This window comes from Crocodylus siamensis, chromosome 13, assembly GCF_052110815.1.
Source record: "Crocodylus siamensis isolate JL-2025a chromosome 13, ASM5211081v1, whole genome shotgun sequence".
Taxonomy (NCBI): Eukaryota; Metazoa; Chordata; order Crocodylia; family Crocodylidae; genus Crocodylus; species Crocodylus siamensis.
Window position 1 is genome coordinate 492,353 of NC_143407.1, and position 22,449 is coordinate 514,801.

Here is a 22,449-nt window from a genome sequence, read left to right on the forward strand (position 1 = left end):
ACCGAGGCAGGTCAACTGGGTTCAGCAATAGAGCCACAAAGGCTTTCACCCCCTGGTACCGCTGGTGCTCCTGAGTGGCTTGCAGAACTCAGCGGTACACATCCAAACCCACACTCAGCCCCTCAGGTGCACTAAGCTGACCCTGGGCAACTTTAGGGAGGCCGTCCTGGAATGTGGGAACAGGCTTCTTGTGAGCTGATGTTGTGTGTCCCAGACCTTATTGTGCATAGGCCCCAAGTGGAAACACATTCCAGCTCTGTGCTTTACACTTTCTCTTTGTACGTCCTCACCTGGACCATGGTGGTGCATGGGAAACCCTTGACGTGATACAAAGGGTATATCAAAAAGCATGCTCTCTCATGTGCAGTATTCTTGGGAAAGGCTAAACTAAAAGGTTTTAATAATCAAAGGTGCCTGGGTCTCCACACTGGATTCAGATTAACACTGATTGTGATGTAACTGCCAGGACACAAAACTAGACAATGAACCATCGTATTTAGAGACAGATGTTTGAACTAGTTTGGTATTTCACGCTGAGAAGCAGCAGGGGGGGTCTGCTTCATGCTGGCTTCATTTAGTATAATCACCTGTGTAATTATGCTAGACAAAATGTAGGCACCACCCAATGCCACAACCATTTTTTGAACCGGACACACAAATTTGCAACTGATCACCTAAAAATGGCTCCTGCGGGACTAGATCATTCAGAGCAATCCACTTCCCTTGGACCTCCCAGCTAGTAAAATGAACAGCGTGTGCACACTATTTCCCTATGTAAATGTCAACAGAAACTGAGTGACTGTGCAAACACATGGAATTATAGTATTATCCATAACGATGATTATAGATACTTTAGTACCTACATGTATGAAAAAATGCTTAGCACTGTGACCCACTGTACGTTCAAGACAGATAGATGCTGTTTCTCTAAGCATAACTTTGTTTTTTTATGACAGAACGTATGTGTTTGAAATATATAGTCTGTTATCTTGCAAAAACCCCAACACTCAAAATTAATTATGACATCTTATTGCACACTAGTTTTACCCTAGAAATAACTTAAGGGAAGATATTATCAGTGCCACATGTCCACTCATGCTAAGGATGCAACTATGCCAAAAAAGAGGATGCAGAAGTAACTTCACTGAATTAAAGATGGAAATAATGCATCTGTAATTCAAAACTCTACTTCTGTCTGTTGGGATCTCTCTTCTCATGTGACAGGTCATTTGAATGGACACATTATTTTTCTGTTGAATCTGCTGTCTTAGTTTTCAGTATATATGCTGCTTTATGTGTACTGACAAGTCTACACAGGTCAATGCAGCATGCTATGAACAACAGGATTGCCTATATAGCCCATCATTCAAGGCTAAACTCCTAAGTCAGCAAGGGATGTTAAAAACGTTCAAACTTCTCCCCCTGATTTTTCTCCCTTAAGGATTTGCTGGGCACCTTTCTCTCAGACCCCAGTATTGGGAGTGGCTCACAAACCTCTCTGAGCCCCCCACGGCTGGCACTTAGCACACGCCAGCCCCACTTCCAGAGAACCAATGTCAAATGCCCCAGTAACAAATGAGACTCAGACTCCTGAGATCACAGCAAAACACCAAGACCTGGGCTGCAGCTCCCAGAGTGTTCTGAGATTTCTAGTAATGCGCTTAGGGTCGTTCCCGCCTTCCCCCAGACCTGCACGCCACCCCAGTGCAGGGGCCAGAGTTGGACTCATGTTTTCCACCGCCCGGAATTCAAACTAACTCCAGTTTTACCTGCGTGAGGACTCCTGACTGGATCTGCAATGGCTGCGCTGCAGGTGCCTGTGGTACAATGGGAACGGCATTCTCCATCCGTACTGGGAACCCAGAATGCTTTGTGGTTGCCTGGAGTCCAGCTGTTTGGAACAAGAACCAGTTACAGTTAACACGCTTCCTCATTATTCAAACAGTTCTCACAGTCTAATTCCTGCTACGCGAGAGCAGGAGGACAGCAGACGAATATAAAAGTCTCTGTTTGTTCACAACCCCTAGGTACTGGACTTGGAAGCGTGTCACCTTCACACCGCTCCCAAATTAGGGGCTTTATCTCTACTTATTAAATAATCGAAGTAGCAACCAAATGAAGACATCGATCTAAAAGTATCTGAAAGGTGTTGCCATGTAGCAGGGAAAGAATGCACCTGTTCACGTATGTGAGAAAATGACCCCACTGTCTTAGAGGCACGGTACCTTCTCATCATACTCTCTTGCATTTCCTTTTTCCGAGGGTTTAAATCCAGATGTCTAAAATGTTCTTGTCCATGCTTTTTACTCTCTGCCCACTGCTTGTAAGGAGGTATTTCGCCTTCGCCTCCTCCTGTCTTTTGTATTCAAGCGCTCTCTCCATTTAATGCATTTGTCTGTGCATGTCCTTTGACAGCAACTGATGGAGCAAGCTCAGGCTCACAAAAGCTTGGGCTATACAGCTCTGGCTTAGTTAGTCTATAAAGTGCAAATCTACCCTGGCTTGTGCCAAAACTGGCACTTGCAATTCAGCCTCGCTGCTCTCCAGTGCTGCTCTGCCAAGTCTGATGTTTCCTCATGAACAGAAGTGTTGAGTTAACAGCAATAGTGGCACGTTCAGTTTCAAATCAGCTGGACACATCACTCCACCTAGACAACCTTTGGCTGGCCTCACTGTTTGAGGATTTCTTCACCTTCACAAGAGGCACTGTCCCTGTTACACCTTACTGACATGTGACAAGAACTGTCCACAAGCACTGGGTACGTCTGCAATCCCCTGAGGACAAGAGTGAACCTCCCACTGAAAGCCTGCATCCCAAACACTAGATCAGGAACTCCTGCTTCATTTGTAACTGCCAGGTTAATGCAAGCCAGGGGTACAAACTAAAATGGGGACACTGTCAAGATCAGTGCAGGGTACTTCTTGCTCTGTTTAACTTTAGCTATATGCAATCAGTGTTCCACTTCCTGCCACCACTCTGCACAAGTGTCAGTACTCGTGAACTGAGATTCCCATGCCTGAAATATGAGGGACTCAACTGCTGTTCAGATGCAATTCTGGCTGACAGCACCTGTGTGAACTCCAAGCCTTTTCTGAACATTCAGTCTCTCTGAATGCCCTTAATGTCAAGAAATCCTGGCCTAAAAACACACTTCTGCTCCACTCAGGTAGTTAACCTAATTAAAGCGCCACAATGGTAGATTCCTGGGTAGGATTAAAGAGGGATTTCTATTCCATGTCCAAGTTTCAGGTACTTAAAGCACTGAAAAAATGTCCTTTTCAGCAGAAATTCCTTTTGGTTGTTGGTAAGTTTGGGTCTGTACAGGGCCAAACAGGGTGCTGGGTCAGGAAAATATAAGTGTTTTCCAGGCAACGAGAGCACTTTTAGTACTTTGTTACTGCAAACAGATCAAACTCCCTATGAGCTTGTTGTTTTCTAAGGAACACTCCCGTAAGAATTGTGGGGAAAACAGACTGGGTAACAAAGTGAGTGGTGACTGCAGACCAGGCAGATCCATTGTCTGTACCTGCTCAAGAGCGTTCAGGAGAAGAAGAACCAAGTGTTCGCACACATACACCTACTGAAAAGGCACACCTGACTAAAACCATTTCACGCTATGTGTGAGATGCTAACTACGTGTGACAGTAATGCAAGAAACGCACAAAATGATCTCCTGCAGTCCCTCCTCCTAGCCTCAGTCCCAGCTCTGGTCTCGCTTTCATCTGGCTGAAGCAATGAGCCTCTTCACTTACTCTGAAAAGCAGGGGGGCAAACAATGAACGTCTGCTGGAACGGATCAGTTTGCGTGCAGATCTGTGTGGTTCCAGGCTGTAAGGAAACACTCTGCTGTGTCACTCCCGCAACAGGAGCTGCAGACGATGGGTACAGAGCAGACTGGTAGTTTAGCAGCGAGACGTCCGAGTTTGCCAGGGAAAGAGTAGCAGCAGCGGTAGAACTGGAAGCCAGGACACTGGCCTAGAAAATAAAACATTTCAGGCGGGTATATAAGGACATTTGTACTGTAATAACTCAGTTTCCAAAAACAAACAACTGTGGTCATCAGAGCCACATCACAAAGTCAGGCAGCAGGCCAAGTGTTAAAATAAAATTAAGGCAGGAAACAGAACTTGAGGAAAAGCTGTATCTGAACCAGTTATTGGTTTTACTCTTCATGCTCCTGAACTCCAGGCCAACAAGAACAGAGCCAATAAACCCTCTGTGCTGATTTAGCCTTGTCAGCTGCATGGAAAATAGAACGGCAAAGCCAGCCTAGGTGCTCAGGATCGAAACTTCACAAATCAAAAACCAGGCTGGCTTGAAGGAGACACACCACCCGTAACTGCACAAGGCTGCCCTCAAGGAGATAGAAGCTGTACGTGGACAGGCCTGCCACATCTCTACCTGCTGGAACTGTTCCTTACTGAGACATCAAGCTAGGAGGTCAAGTGCGCTACTGAAAATGTGTGGGGAACTACAGAATTCTTATGTAGCAACCATACCTGATCACTTAGTTCCAAAAACCTGTAACTTGTTTTCATATAGCAGCATCACAGCCCCAACTGATATCAGGTCAAATTCTGCTCGGCTACATAAGCGTGAATGCAAAATACCCAGCTTTAGTGGAGTTACTCTGCAAAGCAGGATGTGGCCTATAGCATCATAAGCATTGCTCATCTGTGTCTCAGATCAATATACCAGAGCTAAGGAATCATACCTGATTGTGCACTGTATTGAGCTGGTTGTTGAAGCTCATTGTAAGGTTTGTGCTTGTATTAGGAGCCACATGTGTTGTGAACGGGCTCTTTATTTGATTCACTGTATCATACATATTTACTCTCCTTTTGCAGATCTCCATGTTCTGAAAGCAGGATTTCACACTGAAAAAGAAGGAGTGATGGGAAATATGAGACACGCCACAACAGGATGCACTGTACAATTGGCAGTAAGCAGGGGGTTTCCACAGGATTTTGGTTCCAGAACACTTCTATACATGGAAACGTGTCTGCCTTTAGCATCACGGTACCAAAGAATGTCAGTTTTGGTAAAGTTAGATAAATGGTCCCCTAACAAGTGGGACAGAAAAAAATCGTGGCTATGTCTTTTGCACTGGAAGAAGCTGCCTAAAAGAACAGGAAGCACAAGAGAGGCTGTTTACTCCTGTTTACTCCTGTTTAACCGGCAGATCAGGGTGAAGGTCTAGAGCACTGCTGACAGGAGGGGACTAGAGCTGATGTCCCAGACCACGCTAAGGTTTCCTGCTGAAACAACCCAACGAGACAGAACATGCAAGTGCCATCAACTCACTGGTTGCTATGTGGGAAATCCAGTAGATGGGCCATTGTAACAAATGCATGGTTTAAAGTCTTCAGCGGAGTGATCCTCTTGTCTGCATCAATCGTCAACATTTTCTTTAACAAATCAATGTACTCCCTTCGGTCAGCCTTCTCTGCCAACATGTCTGTCCCTTCCAAGTCTGTAGACATATTCACCTGAGAAACAAAAACGAGGCAGTGGATGCCAGTGTACACCTGCCAATGCTGACTAAATCCATGAGTCAGGTGTGTCACCCTAAGCCCTGATCAGCACTGCTGCTCTGAACCACCGCTAAGCTCTCCAATGAACACATCTGCATGTGGGTAATTCTACCAGCCAGTGATTGTAATCTGGACGCACACAGTCTTATAACTAAGCACACGTGTTGTGTTTGCAGAATCAGGGCTTAAGACAGGACAAGCAACGGCTAATCGCTTCCACAACTCAGAATCAGATGAAGCTGAATGGGAGCCCAAGTATTCGTGATGCTGTTTTGCGTCTGCACTGGCCTTTTCCTGAAGGCTTTTCTAGCAACTGTGGCAGGAGCTCCAGTGTAGTCAAGGTACCAACTTGAGCAGGTAAAACATCAGAGATGCTTTCGCTACACGTGCACTCTCTCTAGTGCCGCCACTGGCAGAGCTGCACCTCTTCACAACAATGGGAGAGAAAAGGACCAGTGTCGCCAGCAGTTCTGGGTCCCAATGGTTTCTTTCTCAAGTGTCCCCAGCCCTTTACAGGACAGTGTCTGACACAGCAGCATTATTCATTCTTCAGCAGCTCTCATAGCTCACCTGCGCCATGTCATCCAAACAGTTGAATATGTATTTCCGAGCTTCTTTTGATTTTATTCCCGTCTCCAACTCATGTTCCTCTGGAGTCTATAAAATAAAATATTTGTCAGGAAACCGGAAACTTTCCAATATCTTACTGAAATAAAAACACAAGGCAGCGAGCAAAGGGTCACCCATGTTACCATTCTGCCTGTTGTATAGTAAACCATTTACAGGTGAGGAAGAAGCAACCAGCCACCATCCCTGCTCCCTGAATCAGGGGTATGGAATTGGGGGGGGGCGGGCAGCATCACTCTCTGCAAAACTGAAGCACTGTCTTAGAGGAGAATGTGGTCATACAAACTTCACCACTGGTTCAATAATAAGCTATGGTTATCTCTTGCCCCAATATCCCAGGAGGAGGCATCCAAAATGAATGCCAGAAACTGAAGGGGTGTTCAAGATCACACAAAGCAAGAGAATCTGGGGTTTGGTCACCAGCCAGAATGAGTCACTTAAAATAAAGTATAAGGGGACCAGAAAGGCAGGGGGCTCTGAATGTTTCTGTTCCTATGATATAAAGGAGGCCTGGTTTTTGTTTTCTTTGCTTATTCCTTTCAGAACATCAGTACCACTGAGAATTCTCCTTCCCTGTTTTTGTTAAAAGAATCAGACTCGGAAATCTCTCATCCCTCAAAAGAAAGAGCACACGTGTTATGACCCTTTCACAAAGAGAGCCCCTTTATTCCAAAAGTTCACCAGGAGATTGTTTTTACACCTATTCAATTCCAAAAAGCCTTTATCAGCTCAATTAAAAGTGCTTCACGCCCTGAATGGCCCAAGTTTGTCTCTTGCTTGTGATTTTGCAGTTGCATTATGTATTAGGTCAGGGGTGGGCAAGATGCGGCCCGCCACGCCATTCTATCCGACCCGCAGGGCCCCTAAAAAATTTAGAAAATTAATATTTATCTGCCCCTGGCTGCCTGTCATGTGGCCCTTGATGGCTTGCCAAAACTCAGTAAGTGGCCCTCTGCCCAAACTAATTGCCCGCCCCTGTATTAGGTCCATTAAGGAGTTCTCAGGAAAACTATGAAAGTCAAACCTGGCATTCCTTATTTAGATTAAGCACTAGTAAAAATATTTTTTCACTCCCTTTATAAAAAAGCAAAAAAGGACACTAACTCAATTTGGTTTTACGCTGAAGGTCATCTTTGAAGAACACAAAGACCTTACATCTATTCACCATATTCCCCCACATGTACATGATTCTGAACTAAAAATCAATTTAACTAATAGATCCTCCCTTGGAACAGGCTCGATTTTACTTTCAGGCTTGTTTGGAAGGTGAGGTCTGTCATCTCTGTCACGAAGACCATGCAGGCCATAATAAATGGCCATTATCTAAATAATTTTAACTCCCACTCTCTGCTGTCACTATTGCTCCTAGTTGCTATTGTTAGAGACATGCTAGGAGTTTATGTAGGTTCTAAAAGGACATTTACAATTCACCTTTAGAATGACATTTGCAACCTAACCTTTAGCAAGAGCTCGGGGATTCTTTCAGAACACACTGATACTACATAACAATGGGAGTGGATTGGGCCTTAACAAACGTAAGAGAACAGGATGCTGAAAAATGAGACAAACCTTTAGTCTCCACAGTGGGTATCCCAAGTTCGGATCTCTGTTAAAAAACCTGCTTGTCTTCGTTCCCGCACTCAGAAGATACTCCGCTGGTAGGCCTTGAGTTTGCGAAATATAGCGAATCTGTAATGGGATAAACAAGGAGTGAAGACTGCAACAAACTGGACTAACAGCTAAATATATCACAGGAAAGTAGTGAGGTGTCTACCAAGCGGCTATCGGAAACAGCCACTAAGAGCAATCCTGAAACTCCATGTCTTTAAAGGCGATGGCTTGAATAACTTACATTTTATACTACAAAGCTAAAGATGCAATTCTCAAGCATTTACAAACATATCTAACTTGTTCAGACTAATTATATGCAGAGATTATAGGTCCTGATTCTCTCTTCTGCTTTTCTGGGCTGTTCCATGGAATTTTTCTTGGCTTCACAGCTGCTTTGGGCAGATTGAGAAGACACTATTAACAAAACAGAGAAGGTCCTAGGCAGATAATCCACTCTCTGCTGCCACCAAGGTAATGATTAGACATTTTTAAAAGAGAGAAAAATATATGCATATACAAGAGATGCAGATATCTGATTGAGGCAGCCACGTGTTATTTGCAAAGAGCCTCATAGCAAAGCTTCTACTGACTTGCAGAATGCAAGATCAGACCCATAAAGTAACCTGACCCCTGTATCTTTTACAACCTGAATATACTCTACTTGCACATGGAGTAAAATCAGCCAATAGGAAACTACAGACATTGTGCTTGAGAAACAATGACTGCTACAGAGCAATTACCTCTGTGAAGAAATACAAAGGCATTCTTAAAAGGAAGGGAAGCAGAGAATCATTATAAACAGACAAAGAGTTCTAAACAGCAACAGGACATTTTCTCAAATCTGCCCTAAACGCTGTGGTCTGGATTGCTAATGCTCCCTGCTCTCCAGCTGCAGAGTACCTAACATGATGCTCCATTTGAAAAAAACCTAGTTGTCTTAAAAGTTCTTTAAGGGAAAAAACAGCAGTGGTGAAGTAACCCTTCAGGAAAGTGAGGGACTGGAAATTCAAGCTAAAGGCAGTTAAGCCCTGTCCAACTTACTGCATGTGGTTCTGGCAAGGCACCTTGTTCCTGACCCACAAAGACCTAACAATTCTACTATTACATGCATCTTGAATAGCTGGACATTCCCAGGACACTAAGTAGGCTACTACACTTATGTAGCTTGTGATCTGAGATGAATCTTTGGCCTAGCTTTTCTTATCTGGCACTATGGGTTCAAAATGCCAAGGGGTTTGTATTTTTCACATTCAAACAGTGGTTTGACAAAGAGCTACACTGTCTTTACAGAAGAATATTCCTTGTTTGGTCAGATAAAAGTTTGCTTTTGCAAACAGTCCTTAAAAAGGCCAAGCCTACTAACTTATTTCTGGAGCCTTCAGCACCAAGACATGGTTGGGCCTGCATCTACACACTCTCGGAACATTAATGCGGTTTCCTACCTTTCATGTGCAATGCCGACATCAAGACCACCTACGTGAATTCAGGACACAGGCCACCCCATCACAGACCGCACAATCTGGTATGCTAAGCAATGGAAAAACTATCTCCTCCCCACCCACCCACACATTATGATAAGATTCTCAGAACCAGATGAATCTTCCTGTGCAAGGAAACCACCAGCCTGCACCTTAGTTATTTTTTAACTCAGTGTGTCATTAATGTACCACTGCATTTCCTCTGGAAAAGTACAGGGTTGAGGAGAGGTGCACCACTTCATGTTCAAAATGGTTTGGGAAGGGTCTCTTCCACTGAAAAGAGGAAATCACATTGAGTTTTGTCACCTGGTGCCACCACAAAAAAAGTGTGCTGGGAAAGCTATACTCAAAAAAGCCTTGTTCTGGTTAGCAGTGTTTCCCCATTCACGGGCAGCCAGGTAATGCTAGGTATATACTGCAAGAAGCCTTCGTTCGAGAGACGCCTGTCATGTAGTTTGGAGATTGCTTGGGGACACGCTCCGCATGACAGCACAGGGTTTCTGTGGGAATGAATGTGACGGGAATCACAGGCCTGCTGCCCCCCCCCCCCCCCCGAGCAGCTGCTTTTGTAGGAAAACTGTTGCTTCTGAACGGCAGAATGTGTTCCACCCGTGACACACCTGGTCCACCTCTCCTCTGATGGGAAGGCCACTGCCGTTTGTGTCATAAGAAGAGGTTAACCTGAACTTTTAAGACGTGCAGAGGGGCCTCTGTGCTTTCTGATCACAGGGAGAAGGAGACAGTGAAGCGGCTTCTATCACCACAGGCAAAAGACTGCCTGAGTTCAAGACCACACATATTGTCTGCTCCACAGAAGCAGAAGTTGAATTTGGTTAGATTTCCGAGGTCTAAAAGGAAGATCATGATGATTTCGCTAGCATCTCCCCCACCCCACTAGGCTCTTACCTGGTCATACTCTGAAGCTCCTGGGTAGAGAGGCCAACCCAAGAACAGCTCAGCTATCACGCAGCCCAGCGACCACATGTCAATAGCTTCACAGAACGGCAACCCCAAGATGATTTCAGGGGCTCTGCAAAACAAGAGCAAACTATTCAGCACGGCACAGAAAGCGAAGGATTTCTCTGGATGCGTTCACCTGGCAAGGGGCAGAGGAACTCAGAAGATCCTCCCCAGAGCTTTTCCCCACCTGCCCTGACAGTGCTCCTTCCTTTCTCACTTGGCAGTACTAGTCTTTCTGTTTTAGTGCCAGTGACCCAGTCTGCTGCCACTCACCAGGGAGAAGCGTACAGCCAAGGGGCATTTTAGTTATTTAGGACAAGGAACAGAAGGCTTTTGGGACCCCTCAGATATTGAATCACCCACCCCAACTGGGACCTACATGGATTAAATCAGACAGGAGCCTGGGGATTGCAGAGTTAAATTCCAACAGGGCCTTTCTGAGTCCTCGTTGGGTGAGGCTCCCTAAGCTCAGGTAACCGGCTGTAGACAAGGCTGGGCTGCTTTTATGTGGGAAACAAAAGGTTTTGCTGAGCCAGGACCGAGAGCTCTGCGGAGCGGCTCTGTTTATACCGATTATGGCTTGTTTGTGCATTTTGGGTTTACAGAAGTTGAAGGGAACACAGCTGGAGACTGTGACAGTTACTGTTTTGCAAGTTTTCTCCAAGCACAAAATCTACTGACCCTTGGATTAATTAGGGGGCTATGAAAGAGGTAAGCAGAATTCTGCAACACTGCTGCTACCTCTCAGGGCCAGCGCAGATTTATTTCTGTCTGACCTGGGACTTCCGTGAAATTTTCTGTTCAGATGCACTGACTCATCACACCAGGCACAGCTACTGCTTTGCCTCATACTCCACAGCTGCAAAGCGGACACACTTCTGCCTAGTTACACGCTGAATTCTAGCTTCGCATCTGCGTGTGGTGTAAGACACAAGTGTACTGGAGTGCTACGTGAGCTGGCATGGGAATTTACTTTGGAAAGCACAGAAAAACTAAAACCTTGGTTTTCCTTATGAATAACTACTTCCATCGCTGGGGGAGAAAAAAGTCCCAAGCCCTGGGCTCTTTGGGCACGACTCGGGCAGTTTATCCTGACGCACAAAGGTAATGGTAAACTCATATAAACAGTTTACCAGATACTCAGTCACGGTTTAATAAAGCAGTGCTGAAACTGGTTCTTCTCTTGCTGAACAGCGGTAACCACTGGACTTGCACAGCGTACTGGTGCCATGGCCAGAATCCTCTCATTGCACCCTGCAGCAGCACACCAAGTCCATCTCCCTCCAAATTCCTACCTGCACCGCTGACTACTCGCGAGAGATGCATGGCTCCTCAGCCACCCAGCACTTGTGCTGCACACCCAGTCCCTGAGGTGACAGCACACGTGACTTCCAGCAGTCAGCCCCCAAGGCCCATGCACCCATCACAGCTGTCCTGAGTAATCGTCTTTCCTTAGCAGGTGGCAGGACACGGGGAGAAAGCAAGTTCTTGCTTTAATGTGAGCAATTCTTTTAGATCAGGGGCAGGCAATTATTTCAGGCAGAGGGCCACTTACTGAGTTTTGGCAAGGCATTGAGGGCCACATGACAGACAGCTAGAGGCAGATAAATATTAACTTTCTAAATTTTTTTAGGGGTCCCGCAGGCCGGATAGAATGGCCTGGCAGGCCGCATTTTGCCCACCTGTTTTAGACAGACCCTCCGCTCCTAACCAGTCCAGCCCGTAGGAATAGACCTGGGGCAAGGTAGCTTTCCCTCTAATTACTGGAGGAATGCAGCAAGCCAGGATTTCTTGTATTTGTCCCCATTTAGTGTTGTTATGGCTGCTTCATTTCAGTCACCTATTACCCAAGATTTTGGTGTGTTCACCATCTGAGTTACCTGTCCCTGCTTCCCACCTACAGCAGTTTTGGGAATGGCTTTGAATCATGTATGCGTACATATAAATACTGAGCTAACCTGTGAAACATGTCATACCTACATACTGCTTTTCTGACTAAACATTTTTATTTAACCTTGAGGAATTACACCAACACAAGTCGGATTTGTTTTCAGCCTTCTCATAAGCTCTGTGGATATGGGGAGACTGGTGGATTCAATGTACCTTGGTTTTAGCAAGGCTTTTGATATGGTCTCCTACAGCATTCTCATATGCAAGCTAAGGAAGTATGGGCTGGATGAATGAACTGTAAGGTGGATAGAAAACTGGCTGGACTGTCAGGTTCAGAGGGTAATAATCAGCGGCTCGACATCAGTCGGCAGCTGGTATCAAGTGGCGTGCCCCAGGGGTCGGTCTTGGGGTCGGTTTTGTTCAATGTCTTCATCAATGACCTGGAAGACGGTATAGAGTACACCCTCGGCGTGTTCGCAGATGACACCAAGCTGTGAGGAGCAGTACGTACACTGGAGGGTACGGCTAGGATTTAGCGTGACCTAGACGAATTGGACGATTGGCCCAAAAGGAATCTTATAAGGTTAAAAAAGGACAAGTGCAAAGTCCTGCACTTAGGACACAGCAATCCCCCACACCGGTTGGTGCAGGCTGGGGGCCGACTGGCTGGGCAGCAGCTCTGCAGAACAGGACCTGGGGGTGACAGTGAACAATAAGCTGTGCCCTTGTTGCCAAGAAAGCTAATGGCGTCCTGGGCTGCATTAGTAGCCAGTAGGTCAAGGGAAGTGATTCTTCCCCTTTATTCAGCACTGTGAGACCACATCTGGAGTCCTGTGTCCAGTTTTGTACAGAAAGGATGTGGACAAATTGCAGCGAGTCCAGCGGAGGGCAAGAAAATTGGTGAGGGGGCTGGGGGACAGGACTTATGGGGAGAGGCTGAAGGAACTGGGCTTATTTAGTCTGAAGGAGAGAAGACTGAGCGGGGATTTAATAGCAGCCTTCAGCTCCCTGCAGGGGGTTGCAAAGAAGATGGAGCTGGACTGTTCTCAGTGGGGGCAGATGACAGAACAAGGAGCAGTTGTTCTCAAGTTGCAGCAAGGGAAGTTGAGGCTAGCTATTAGGAAGAATTTTCTCACTAGGAGGGTAGTAAAACGTTGGAATGGATTACCCAGAGAGGTGGTGGAAGCTCCATCCCTGGAGCTTTTCAAGACCCAGCTAGACAAAGCTTTGGCTGGCTTGATTTAGCTGGGCCAGGTCCTCCTTTGAACACCAGGTTGGACTAGATGTGACCTCCTGAGATCCCTTCCACCCTAATTTTCTATGATTTCTACGATTAAGTGGTATGAATTAGACATACCCAATTCTTCAGCAGTATTGCTCTCCATAAGCTGCTAACCAAGCCCAAAGTAGCCATTTAAACATGTTTTTCAGAACTTCCTACATCATGAACCTGTTGTAAGGCACTGAACTGTATCTATTGCCTGCTTCTCCACCAAGTTAAGGAAGTGTTCCCAATTAGCAAGTAAAACCCGAACCTGTGGAACTCCTGCTCAAGTCCATAGGAGTTGCAGGAAGACAATGACCAAAGGAGGTGAAGAAAGTGGCTTCTAATATTAGGTAAACACACTGCACTTGAACAGAACTGCATGCTACACGCATGGCCTGAATCAAATGACAGTACCCAGTACACTGCTTCTGGAAGCCACTTTGGGTGCACACAGAGCATGGAGACTGCTGTATTCTAAAGCTTTAACCTCACACGGGCTGAGCGCAGGGAGTAGGCCAACTCTGTACACTGCACTTCCTGGCCAACTAAATGAACAAGGCTCCCGCATGACACCCAGTTTCATGCTGGTTTGAGGCATGGCTAGGTTTACAAGACGGTCATTTCACATCTGCTGTTACAGTACTATAATTAGTGACCTTACGAAGCAGAGTGGAAACAGCACAGCAAGCAGCTGCTGCTTTCATAGCAGCCTGTCTAGGATTAAAACGATCTTTACTCAGGCAAGCTCCTGGAACCAGAACTTGACTAAAATACCTCCTCTGGGCACAGGATTCCCTTTCTAGGAAACATGCCAAACAGTCTCAGGAAACTGAGATTCACACTATCAGTGGGAAAAATCGAAGGCCAGCAACAACATATCAGGTGTGAGAGTTATGTCAGGTCCACCCAGACCTGACTACATCCCTCTTCTTTGGAGAACAGATGTGGGTAGCAGGCTAACAGCTGCACTGGGCCATGAAGAGGGTAACTTACAGTTACTGGTCAAATGCATTACAATAACTGGAGATGGCCACGGCTGCGTGCACCACTGCACAAGGGCTGGGCACATGCAGGGCACAGAGCCCATGGCAGAGTTGAGGAACAGATGATGTTGCACGAGGCTGGCTCAGCAGTGGTGGGGTCAACATGGGGCAAAGTCCAGCTGTTTCCTTGAACAGCAGAGACACTGCTGAACCCCTGCGCACACTTCCGTGGTCGCCGGGTATTGTTCTCATCTGCATGGGGCTGTCTCACTGAGGATGGCCACCAGGGAGTCATCGTGCCCAGGGAGGAAACCGTGTAATAAGCTTCCTTGCTCTCCCCAGGTAGCAATGGCTTCGACAGGAGCTATCAGAGCAGCAGGTGGAGCTTAGACAAGATGTGGAGCTGGGAAGAAGCCAGTATTACTGCAGAACTCCAGCTGCTTCGTGGAGCAGTTTCTAATGGGCCTCCCTTAGCAGGGACTGGGGTAGCATTTCAACGCGTGCCGATTACCTCTGTCAGCTGCAGTGGGACAGCACCACCTTTGCAGTCACGGTCGCAGGCCCAGCAGTGCCATGGGCACAGCACAACCTGTTCCAGCCACCCCTCCCACCAGAGACGCGATCGCCACAGCCACTGCCGGGGGCGGCTGCACATTCTCACGCCTTGACAAAGCCAACACCACGGCCCGGGGCAGAGCTGGCTCTGGCAGTGTCCCTGAAACAGATGGAAGCTGTCCAACTGCCAGGCCCCTCGTGAGGCACCAGAGACTCTAGACTCTGCTTTCTGCTCTTGCTTCACCTGGCCTGGCAGGCAAGTCCTCCTAGCCCAGCTGCGTCTATGGGTGGGAACCTCCCTGCACCTGTCACCAGTACTGGATCACAGATGGGCTGGCATGATTTCCTCACGTGGGCCCCTCCTACAGGAAGTGCTTACCCAGGCAAAGAACCCCTTATCACTGAGCTGCAGTGAAAAATTCCTGAAGGTTCAGAGCCATAAGCCACAGTTCAGCCAGCTCTGCACTCCCCACCCCATGTGTGCACGGTTGGAAGTTAAGTGTGCATGTTGGTGCTGTATAAGAGCTCACGCTAGACTTATTACATATGTGGCATTAAGCTGACAGCTGGGAAAGGGTTAGCTAAAATGGTGGCTCCTAGATCCACATACAGTACAGGTAAAAGAGCTTGTGATTTTCCTCCAAAACCGCTCAGCCACTTAACTTCACTGCAGATGGATCCTGAAGCCTAACTTTGGGTGGTCAGTGTTGAAAACTTGGTAAGAAATTCCTTAGAAGAGGCCTGGCTGAGTTTGAAGGGCTGTGTAGTAAGTGACAGACGCTGACATTAGACAAACAAAAAAGCAAAAGCGGGACAGGAGAAAAGGGTTTAGTTTCTTTAATAGCAGAGGTGGAATTAAAACCCAGCATTCCTCTAAATAGCCTTATTTAATATAATGACAGAACGGAAGCCTCAGTTCTCTTCCTGAGAGGGAACTACAATAGGGATAAGCCACAAGAGACAACTCCCCCCAAAAGTTCTGCTCCCCTTTTCCTTAGGTCCTGAAAGCAAATTTTAGGCTCATTCAGCAGGTAACTACTACACACTGGACTTCCACACTGCAGGATCATTCTCCAGGCCAGCTGAGCCAATGTCATCATTCGGCCTGATCTCAGAAATCCTGGCTTTCCAACAGCAACAAGGGGATGGAAGTGGCTTTGAGTTAAACAAAACATGCGTGGCAGAAGCTAATCACTTCCTTCCCAGCAACTCTTCAAACAGGCATCTCCCCTCACTACCACTGTATCAGCCAAATGTCATCTCTGCGAGTTCAGGGACAGGAAGTGCTTTGCGCCTGCTCACAGCTGCTCTGCCTGTCTGCTGCACATCCTCCAGACCATGACTGCTCTAAATTTTCAAAGCCAGCAGCCAGCCTCTCCACACAACAAAAATAGTGTTGTGAATGCATGGCAGGCAGCACCCCAGCACCCTCCAATTAGAGAGAGAATCCCGTCTGCAAGGAGAAGGCAGTCTAGACAAGTAGAGCTTACTGCTGGCAGGTTAAGAGAAGGGCAGTAAGGTAGCTCTAGGAAGCAATGTGGGGGGGAAAAGGTATGAATCCAACACAGGCAGAAAACCCAAAGGAGAGGACAGAGGGCAAACGAGGAACACAGAGCAGATCTAGAGAAGATCAGAGCCTTGAACTGCAGTCAGACAGACAGGAAAGTTGCCAACCAGTGCAAAGATTCAAGGAGGGAACAACTGTGTTGAAAACCGTTTTCCAAGCCTGGGAGAATTCAGTACTAGCTGCGGTTTTGTTTTGAGCCACTGAGAGTAGCAGTGTGAACATATGAGAAAATACTGCTAAATTAAACATAATCCTAGACATGAAGAAACAGATGGACTGTGGCAAGTCATTTTAATAACACGGACAAGGATCAGATCGCTGGCATAAAAGGTCATTCCAGAAGTGACAGCAACCAACACAAAAACACGAAGACAGAGCTGTGCGCGAGGCCCTCCCTCAAGAAGAATTGCAAGGAGCAGGCAGTCACGCTGATTACTCAAAGGGCTCACTGATATTGAAAAGCCATTGCCCACACACCTCGGAGAATGGAAGCTTTGGCTGGCGAGCAGGGAGCAGCAATATGGGCTGGGGCTGCTGATGTTGCTGACCCCAAAGGGGAAGCAGAGACCTGGCTCCGAGTTGTGTTTAGAAGGGCTGTTTAGGGCTCATGGTCTGTCTACAAACCCACAGCCCTTCAAAGCATGCTGGAGCATGGCAGGGCTTGCTTCAATACAGTGACCTCCCGCAGGGTGCTCGATACTGGAAGCGACTTGGCAGAAGGACAAAAGTAGCTGACACGAGCTCTGTGCTAGCATCTAGGTAATGGTTAGGAAGTTCACTAGTTCATTTATAAAAGCAAGCCATTTTACAGAGGAAAGGGGAAGCAATCATAGTCATACTCTGTTCTGGTACTGGACCGGACTGCAGCTGCCAGCTGCTATTAAACATGCTTCCCATTTGCCAGGCGCGTACCAGGCAGACTGTTGCCTGAACCTGGGGTGATGGAAACCTGCTGGCTGCTCAGTCAGGAGATCTAACATCTTCAAGACACTACTCTTCTCCATGGCTAGGCAAACTCTGACTTCCAGCTAGCAGAGGGGTCTAGTACGTTCTTTGAACCCTTGTTCCTGCACGCTTGGTGATTAAACATCTTGCTCACAATTCAACTCTGCCACCCTAGCCATGATGAAAGAAGTTTGCAGCTTCTTAAAAACACAATAAAGGACACAATAAAGAAGCAAAGGTGAGTGCAGCATCACTGATGCTACGCTGCCTCTTGAGGCCAGAGACAGCTGAAAGCAGGAGTCGAAAAGAATGAACTCCCATTCTCATCTCTCTGAATGTGAACATTTAAGCTTTATGGCACCACGTGTCAGCATTAATGTTTCATTGATCATTTTAGCAGATGGGGCCAGGGAGGGACAGGAGCATAGTGTGTACCATGGGGAACTGGAAATCCCTGCCAGCAAGTTGCAGAGCAAAGAGACAGGCTGTGTCAGGCTTTTTGGTGAAGGGACGTTTGTTCACTAGACCAGCACAGCAAGCCACCACCTAGAACAGAGCAAGCTAAACTCTGTGAAAGTGCGGTTTTGTCAGTTTAGCTGCATCTATGCTAGGGTCTTCTAGCAGCACGGCTATGCCTGGGAGGGATCGTACACAGCTTTTTGGTGAGAGCAAGATGTTTGTAGCATAAACATAACCACAGACACAGAAAAGCTAGAGAAATAAGGAAGGAGAGAGAGAAGGAAGTGTGCACACATGCACGCAAATGCAAACACGCGTGCGCACACGCGCTCACACACGCACAGAGTAAAAAATTGCAGTAGCCTTAAAACTGAGCCAATTTTCTCAAACGTGACCAAGCTCTTTCTGCTGCCCCACTGACATGGGTGGCATCCTGTGACCTCTGGGTCACAGGGCATGAGGGCCAAGTTCACACCGTGGTCAAAGGACCACAACCCAGCCTGTCCCACAGGATGTCCATCATCTGTGATCTGGTCTCTGTGCCTGAACCAAGGACAGGGCGCTCACTTGCTGGCAAGCGGTGAGGCAAAGCTGTTCTCCCCTCCCCTCAAGCCAGCTTTGTGTTGCAGATGCAAGTGTACAGAGTTAGTGTCAGACACAAGTACTTACCTATAATAGCGTGACTGCAAATAAGTGGAGCACACGGCTTTGGATACGTGGCTGGCCGAGCCAAAGTCAATGACCTTCACTCTGTAAGGCTGGCGCACAGGATCCACCAGCATGATGTTTTCTGGTTTCAAGTCAGCATGTATCAGACCTAGGCTCTTGAGCTTCATCAAAGCAGTGGCCACCTGCTGCAGAATCGGCCGAATGTATTTCAGGGGCAAAGGACTAAACTTGTTTTGTTTTAAGAAGTCATATAAGTTCTGTTCTAGCATCTCAAACACAAGGCATGTGTGGTTCTTGTGTTGAAAACACTCATAAGAGCGAACAAAGTTGTACTCGTCAGCATTCTCACTGCTCAAGCGGGAGAGGATGCTTACTTCTATTTGGCCCTGCCGGGCGTAGGAAGGGTGGTTCTTCAGGATTTTGATGGCCACGATCTCCTTCGTGCTACGCTTCCAGCATTTTGCCACCTGCCCAAATGTCCCCCGGCCCAGGAACTCCAACACCTCGTAGCTATTTGTCATGGAGCAAAGGATCTCGTGCTGGACCAGCTGGTAATCCCCCTCACCACTGGAACTGCTGCTCTTGGTGGTTACAGTGGTGGTCGTGGCCGCAGCACCCACCGCAGGTCTGTTTTGCAGCATGAGAGGTGGATGTTCCTCGATGATCTGCACACTGCCGTTGCTGTCAACCTCTTCACTTTTCCTTTTTAACCCACATTTTTGGTACGGTTCCAGCAGAGAAACGTTGCTCCGGTGCGCCAGGGTCTGGCCGCTCTGGAAGGACGTTGTTGCGCCACTGCCTGTGCTGTCCGCGGCCGTCACCACGATGTGCTCAACCGAAGGAGCCGGGAGAAGCAGGGTCTGGTCGTAAGCGGGAAGGCTGAAGTTGGCTACCTGGTGAGAGGAGCCGGCTTGCCCCGGGGCTGCCGGGAGGTTTTTGCCGTGGGTATAATACTTGTCGCCGGTGCTCTGCCCCGAAACATCCCAGCCGGAGGGCTCCACCTTCAGCTTCTTGGCGCTGCAGAAGGCGCTCGACGACACTGACGGCGGGGAGAACACCTGCAGCTGTGAGGCCATACCTGCGACAGGGCGGAGGGAGAGCGGGTCAGCCGCGGCGGACAGCCTTCCCCGCCACAGCCCGGGCGCCGACACGGACACGGAGGGGCAGGGCCCGGCGGCCCCGCGCGGCAAGGCCCGCTCCGCCCGGGGGCAGCAGCAGCAGCAGCCGCGCACTCACCGCTGGCTGGGGGGTGTCAGCCGCGGGCGGGAGCCTCCGGGGGGACACGCGGCGGGGCGCGGCCGCGGGGCGGGGGCATCCTACCCGGGGCGGCCGCCGGCCGAGCAGCGCCGAGCACAGCAGAGCGCGGCGCCCGGCCCGGCCCGGCCCGGCCCCGCCCCGCCCAGCGCCCGCGCGCCCGCCCGCCCGCCCGCCCGGCTCGGCCCGGCCCGGCCCGGCCCGCTCCGCTCGGCTCCGGGCCTCGGCCGCGCCGCGCCGCGCCGCGCCGCCCCAGACCAGGCCAGCAGAGCGCCGAGCGCCCAGCAGCGTCACGCGGGCGGAAGCGGGCGCCGCCGTGACGCGCAGGGCGGAAGTGGCGCGGCGCGGCCTCTTCGGGCTTCCGTCGAGACCCCTGTGGGTGTGGGGCGGGTGAGGGCTGGCCGCCCCATTTCCTGTGCCAGGGCCGGGGGCCAAGTGGGTGGTGCGGGTGGGCGCAGCTCAGCGGTCCCAACGAGGCCTTTCCTCTCCTGCAGGCGCCCGTCACACGCCGGGCCCGGGCCAAGGCCCAAAGAGCGGCAGCCCGCGCCAGGCAGCCCCAGAGCACGGAGGAGCTGACAGGGCAGCGCCGAGAGCCAGGGGCACGGCTGGTCAGCAAGAGGCGATCGTCTCCAACACCCACTCCGCCTTCCTACGGGCAGACGCCCGCAAGCGGTCACCTCGGTCCACCAGCCGCCTCGGCAAGGGGTCTGGCTAACCTGGCAAGCCCCGTCGTTAGTCACAGGGCTCCTCAGTGAGGAGACAGCTTTATTAATCGCGGTGCACAAATCCAGAGACACGGGTCTGAAACTGGCACTCTATGACAGCACGTGGGGCAGGCTGTGTGGTGCCAGCTGGGAGTTGTCCGACCTGGGGTCCAGAAATACTGCCTTCCCCAGGAGGAGCCATTTGTAACAGCCGAAACCCACGTGCACAGGTGAGGTGCCGGGATACAGGGCTGCAGTCTCCAGGAGGATCCCAGGTCATGCTGAGGAGGAACCCCTCTGACACTGAGAGGGGAGGAGAGGGGAAAACCGGGGCTGTGGGCTCCGTGAGGTCCTTAGCATGGGGCTGCCTCTGCCCCATCGCTTCTGCAGCAGCACCAAGGGCTGGTTCAGAAAGTCTTTACTAGCTACCACACTACTAGGCTTTAATAGCCCTGCCTAAAGACAGTTGGCATCTCTGCAAGCTATTGCTTCCTTATGAGCAATCCACAGAGACTGTCACTCACAGGACAGCTAAAGGTGCACATGCTCTGCTTGGAGCCCAAGAACAAGGTGGTCAGGTCCTCTGGACACAGGGTTTGTGGGCTGAGACACCGGTGCCCTCAGCAGCCCTGCTGCTGGGTGTCTGGGACCACGGCAGAGCTATGTTCACTGGAAGGAAGCCTGACCTCGCACAAATGTACGGTGCTGCCATCCAGCCACCTGCCCAAGACCTGCACAAGGTCTGCTGAGGATGGGGGTGGGGAGCCAGGATGGTCTGCAAAGCACCAGTTACCGCAGGGACAATGGCACCCAGACAGGCCGGCTCAAGAATCCCAGCTGGGACCAACCCCTGCTGAGCTTGGCCTGCCAAACTTCTGCCGGCAACATGGGTATTACCTGCTGGGTCTGGAAACAGGCAAGACTGGCGTGCAGCCCATACTCACTGTGTACACGGTGCTGAGACCAGCTTAACCTCCACACCCAGGCAATCCAATGTCACCTTCACTTACCCTTGCCAAACCCTGGTGACCACTGTCATGCATCCCACCAGACTGCTCACTGTCCCCACAGAGGGACAGCACCCGTCCGCCACCGTAGCCACGACCGACAGCGTCCTTTGGTTAAGGCCGCCCGCACGAGGGTTGAGTCAGGAAACGACAAGCTGCATTCTCCCTCTTGGACAGTCACAAACCAGCCTAGTCCTGGCAGAGGTGAGATGCACTCAGACCGAAGGTGGATGTCAGCATGGAAGTCTTGGCGGCTGCAGTCCTAGAGCCCTCGCTGCCTTTGCTAGCACATCAAGTGCTGAAGCAGGAATCCCTAGGGCACACTGAACTAGGCCCTGGTCCAAAGCCCACTGTTGTCAGAGGGAGTCTTGCCAGGGGGCCTTGGCCTAGGCTTGCCTTGCAGTGGTTCTGGCCTTTCCGTAAGCCAAAAACAGTGGGAACTTGCCTCCCCTGTCCCTCACTGCTCCCGGTAACTGTCAGGATCCACAGGGGCTGCATGGGGAGTGCCCCAGCTTGGCCCAGCAGAAGAGAAAAAGGCAGCCCCACATCCCCTGGGGCACAGCAAGCTGCACCCACCGGCAACAAGGGGCAGAGAAGCCAACCCCAGTCAGTCCCATGCAGTGCGCTGTGTCTTGCGACGGCCACAAACAGAGTGCCTGCGCAGCCTGAGAACGCTCCCCATACCTCCTCCAATAGCGCCCTGGACTCTCTGATACAGGGCCAAGAGCCTCGTTGCTGAGCAAGGCTTGTTCCAAGCCAGTCACAGCACAGCGTGTGACGGCATGTGCTGGGCCTGGCACCTAGCCGGCTGCAAAGCAAAACTGCTTGAGAATCAAACCTCCCCACAGAGATCCCAGTATCTGGCTGGGCAAGCTTGGGGCATACGCACCACTTCCTCAGGGCCCTCCAAGCTCACAGCTGGCTCCTGGCAGTGCTGC

The 22,449-nt window shown here is 49.6% G+C and overlaps 1 protein-coding gene across 5 annotated transcripts in view; it reads right to left on the bottom strand.

The window, feature by feature from the left end:
* Window positions 1–19,963, bottom strand: part of HIPK1 (homeodomain interacting protein kinase 1) — a 30,705-nt gene extending 10,742 nt beyond the window's left edge. For 4 of the 5 annotated variants that reach the window (XM_090025889.1, XM_090025888.1, XM_090025887.1 and 1 more), the window contains exons 1-8: window positions 18,547–19,963; window positions 10,158–10,281; window positions 7,732–7,851; window positions 6,106–6,192; window positions 5,306–5,490; window positions 4,716–4,878; window positions 3,754–3,976; window positions 1,770–1,891 (exon numbers count right to left, since the gene is read on the bottom strand). In XM_090025889.1, the coding sequence (XP_089882015.1) occupies window positions 1,770–1,891; window positions 3,754–3,976; window positions 4,716–4,878; window positions 5,306–5,490; window positions 6,106–6,192; window positions 7,732–7,851; window positions 10,158–10,281; window positions 18,547–19,622 (2,100 nt within the window). In that variant the 5' untranslated portion in view covers window positions 19,623–19,963. The remainder of the gene's footprint in view (window positions 1–1,769; window positions 1,892–3,753; window positions 3,977–4,715; window positions 4,879–5,305; window positions 5,491–6,105; window positions 6,193–7,731; window positions 7,852–10,157; window positions 10,282–18,546) is intronic. The other variant, XM_090025886.1, reaches the window with a different exon arrangement.
* Window positions 19,964–22,449: the final 2,486 nt, after the last annotated feature.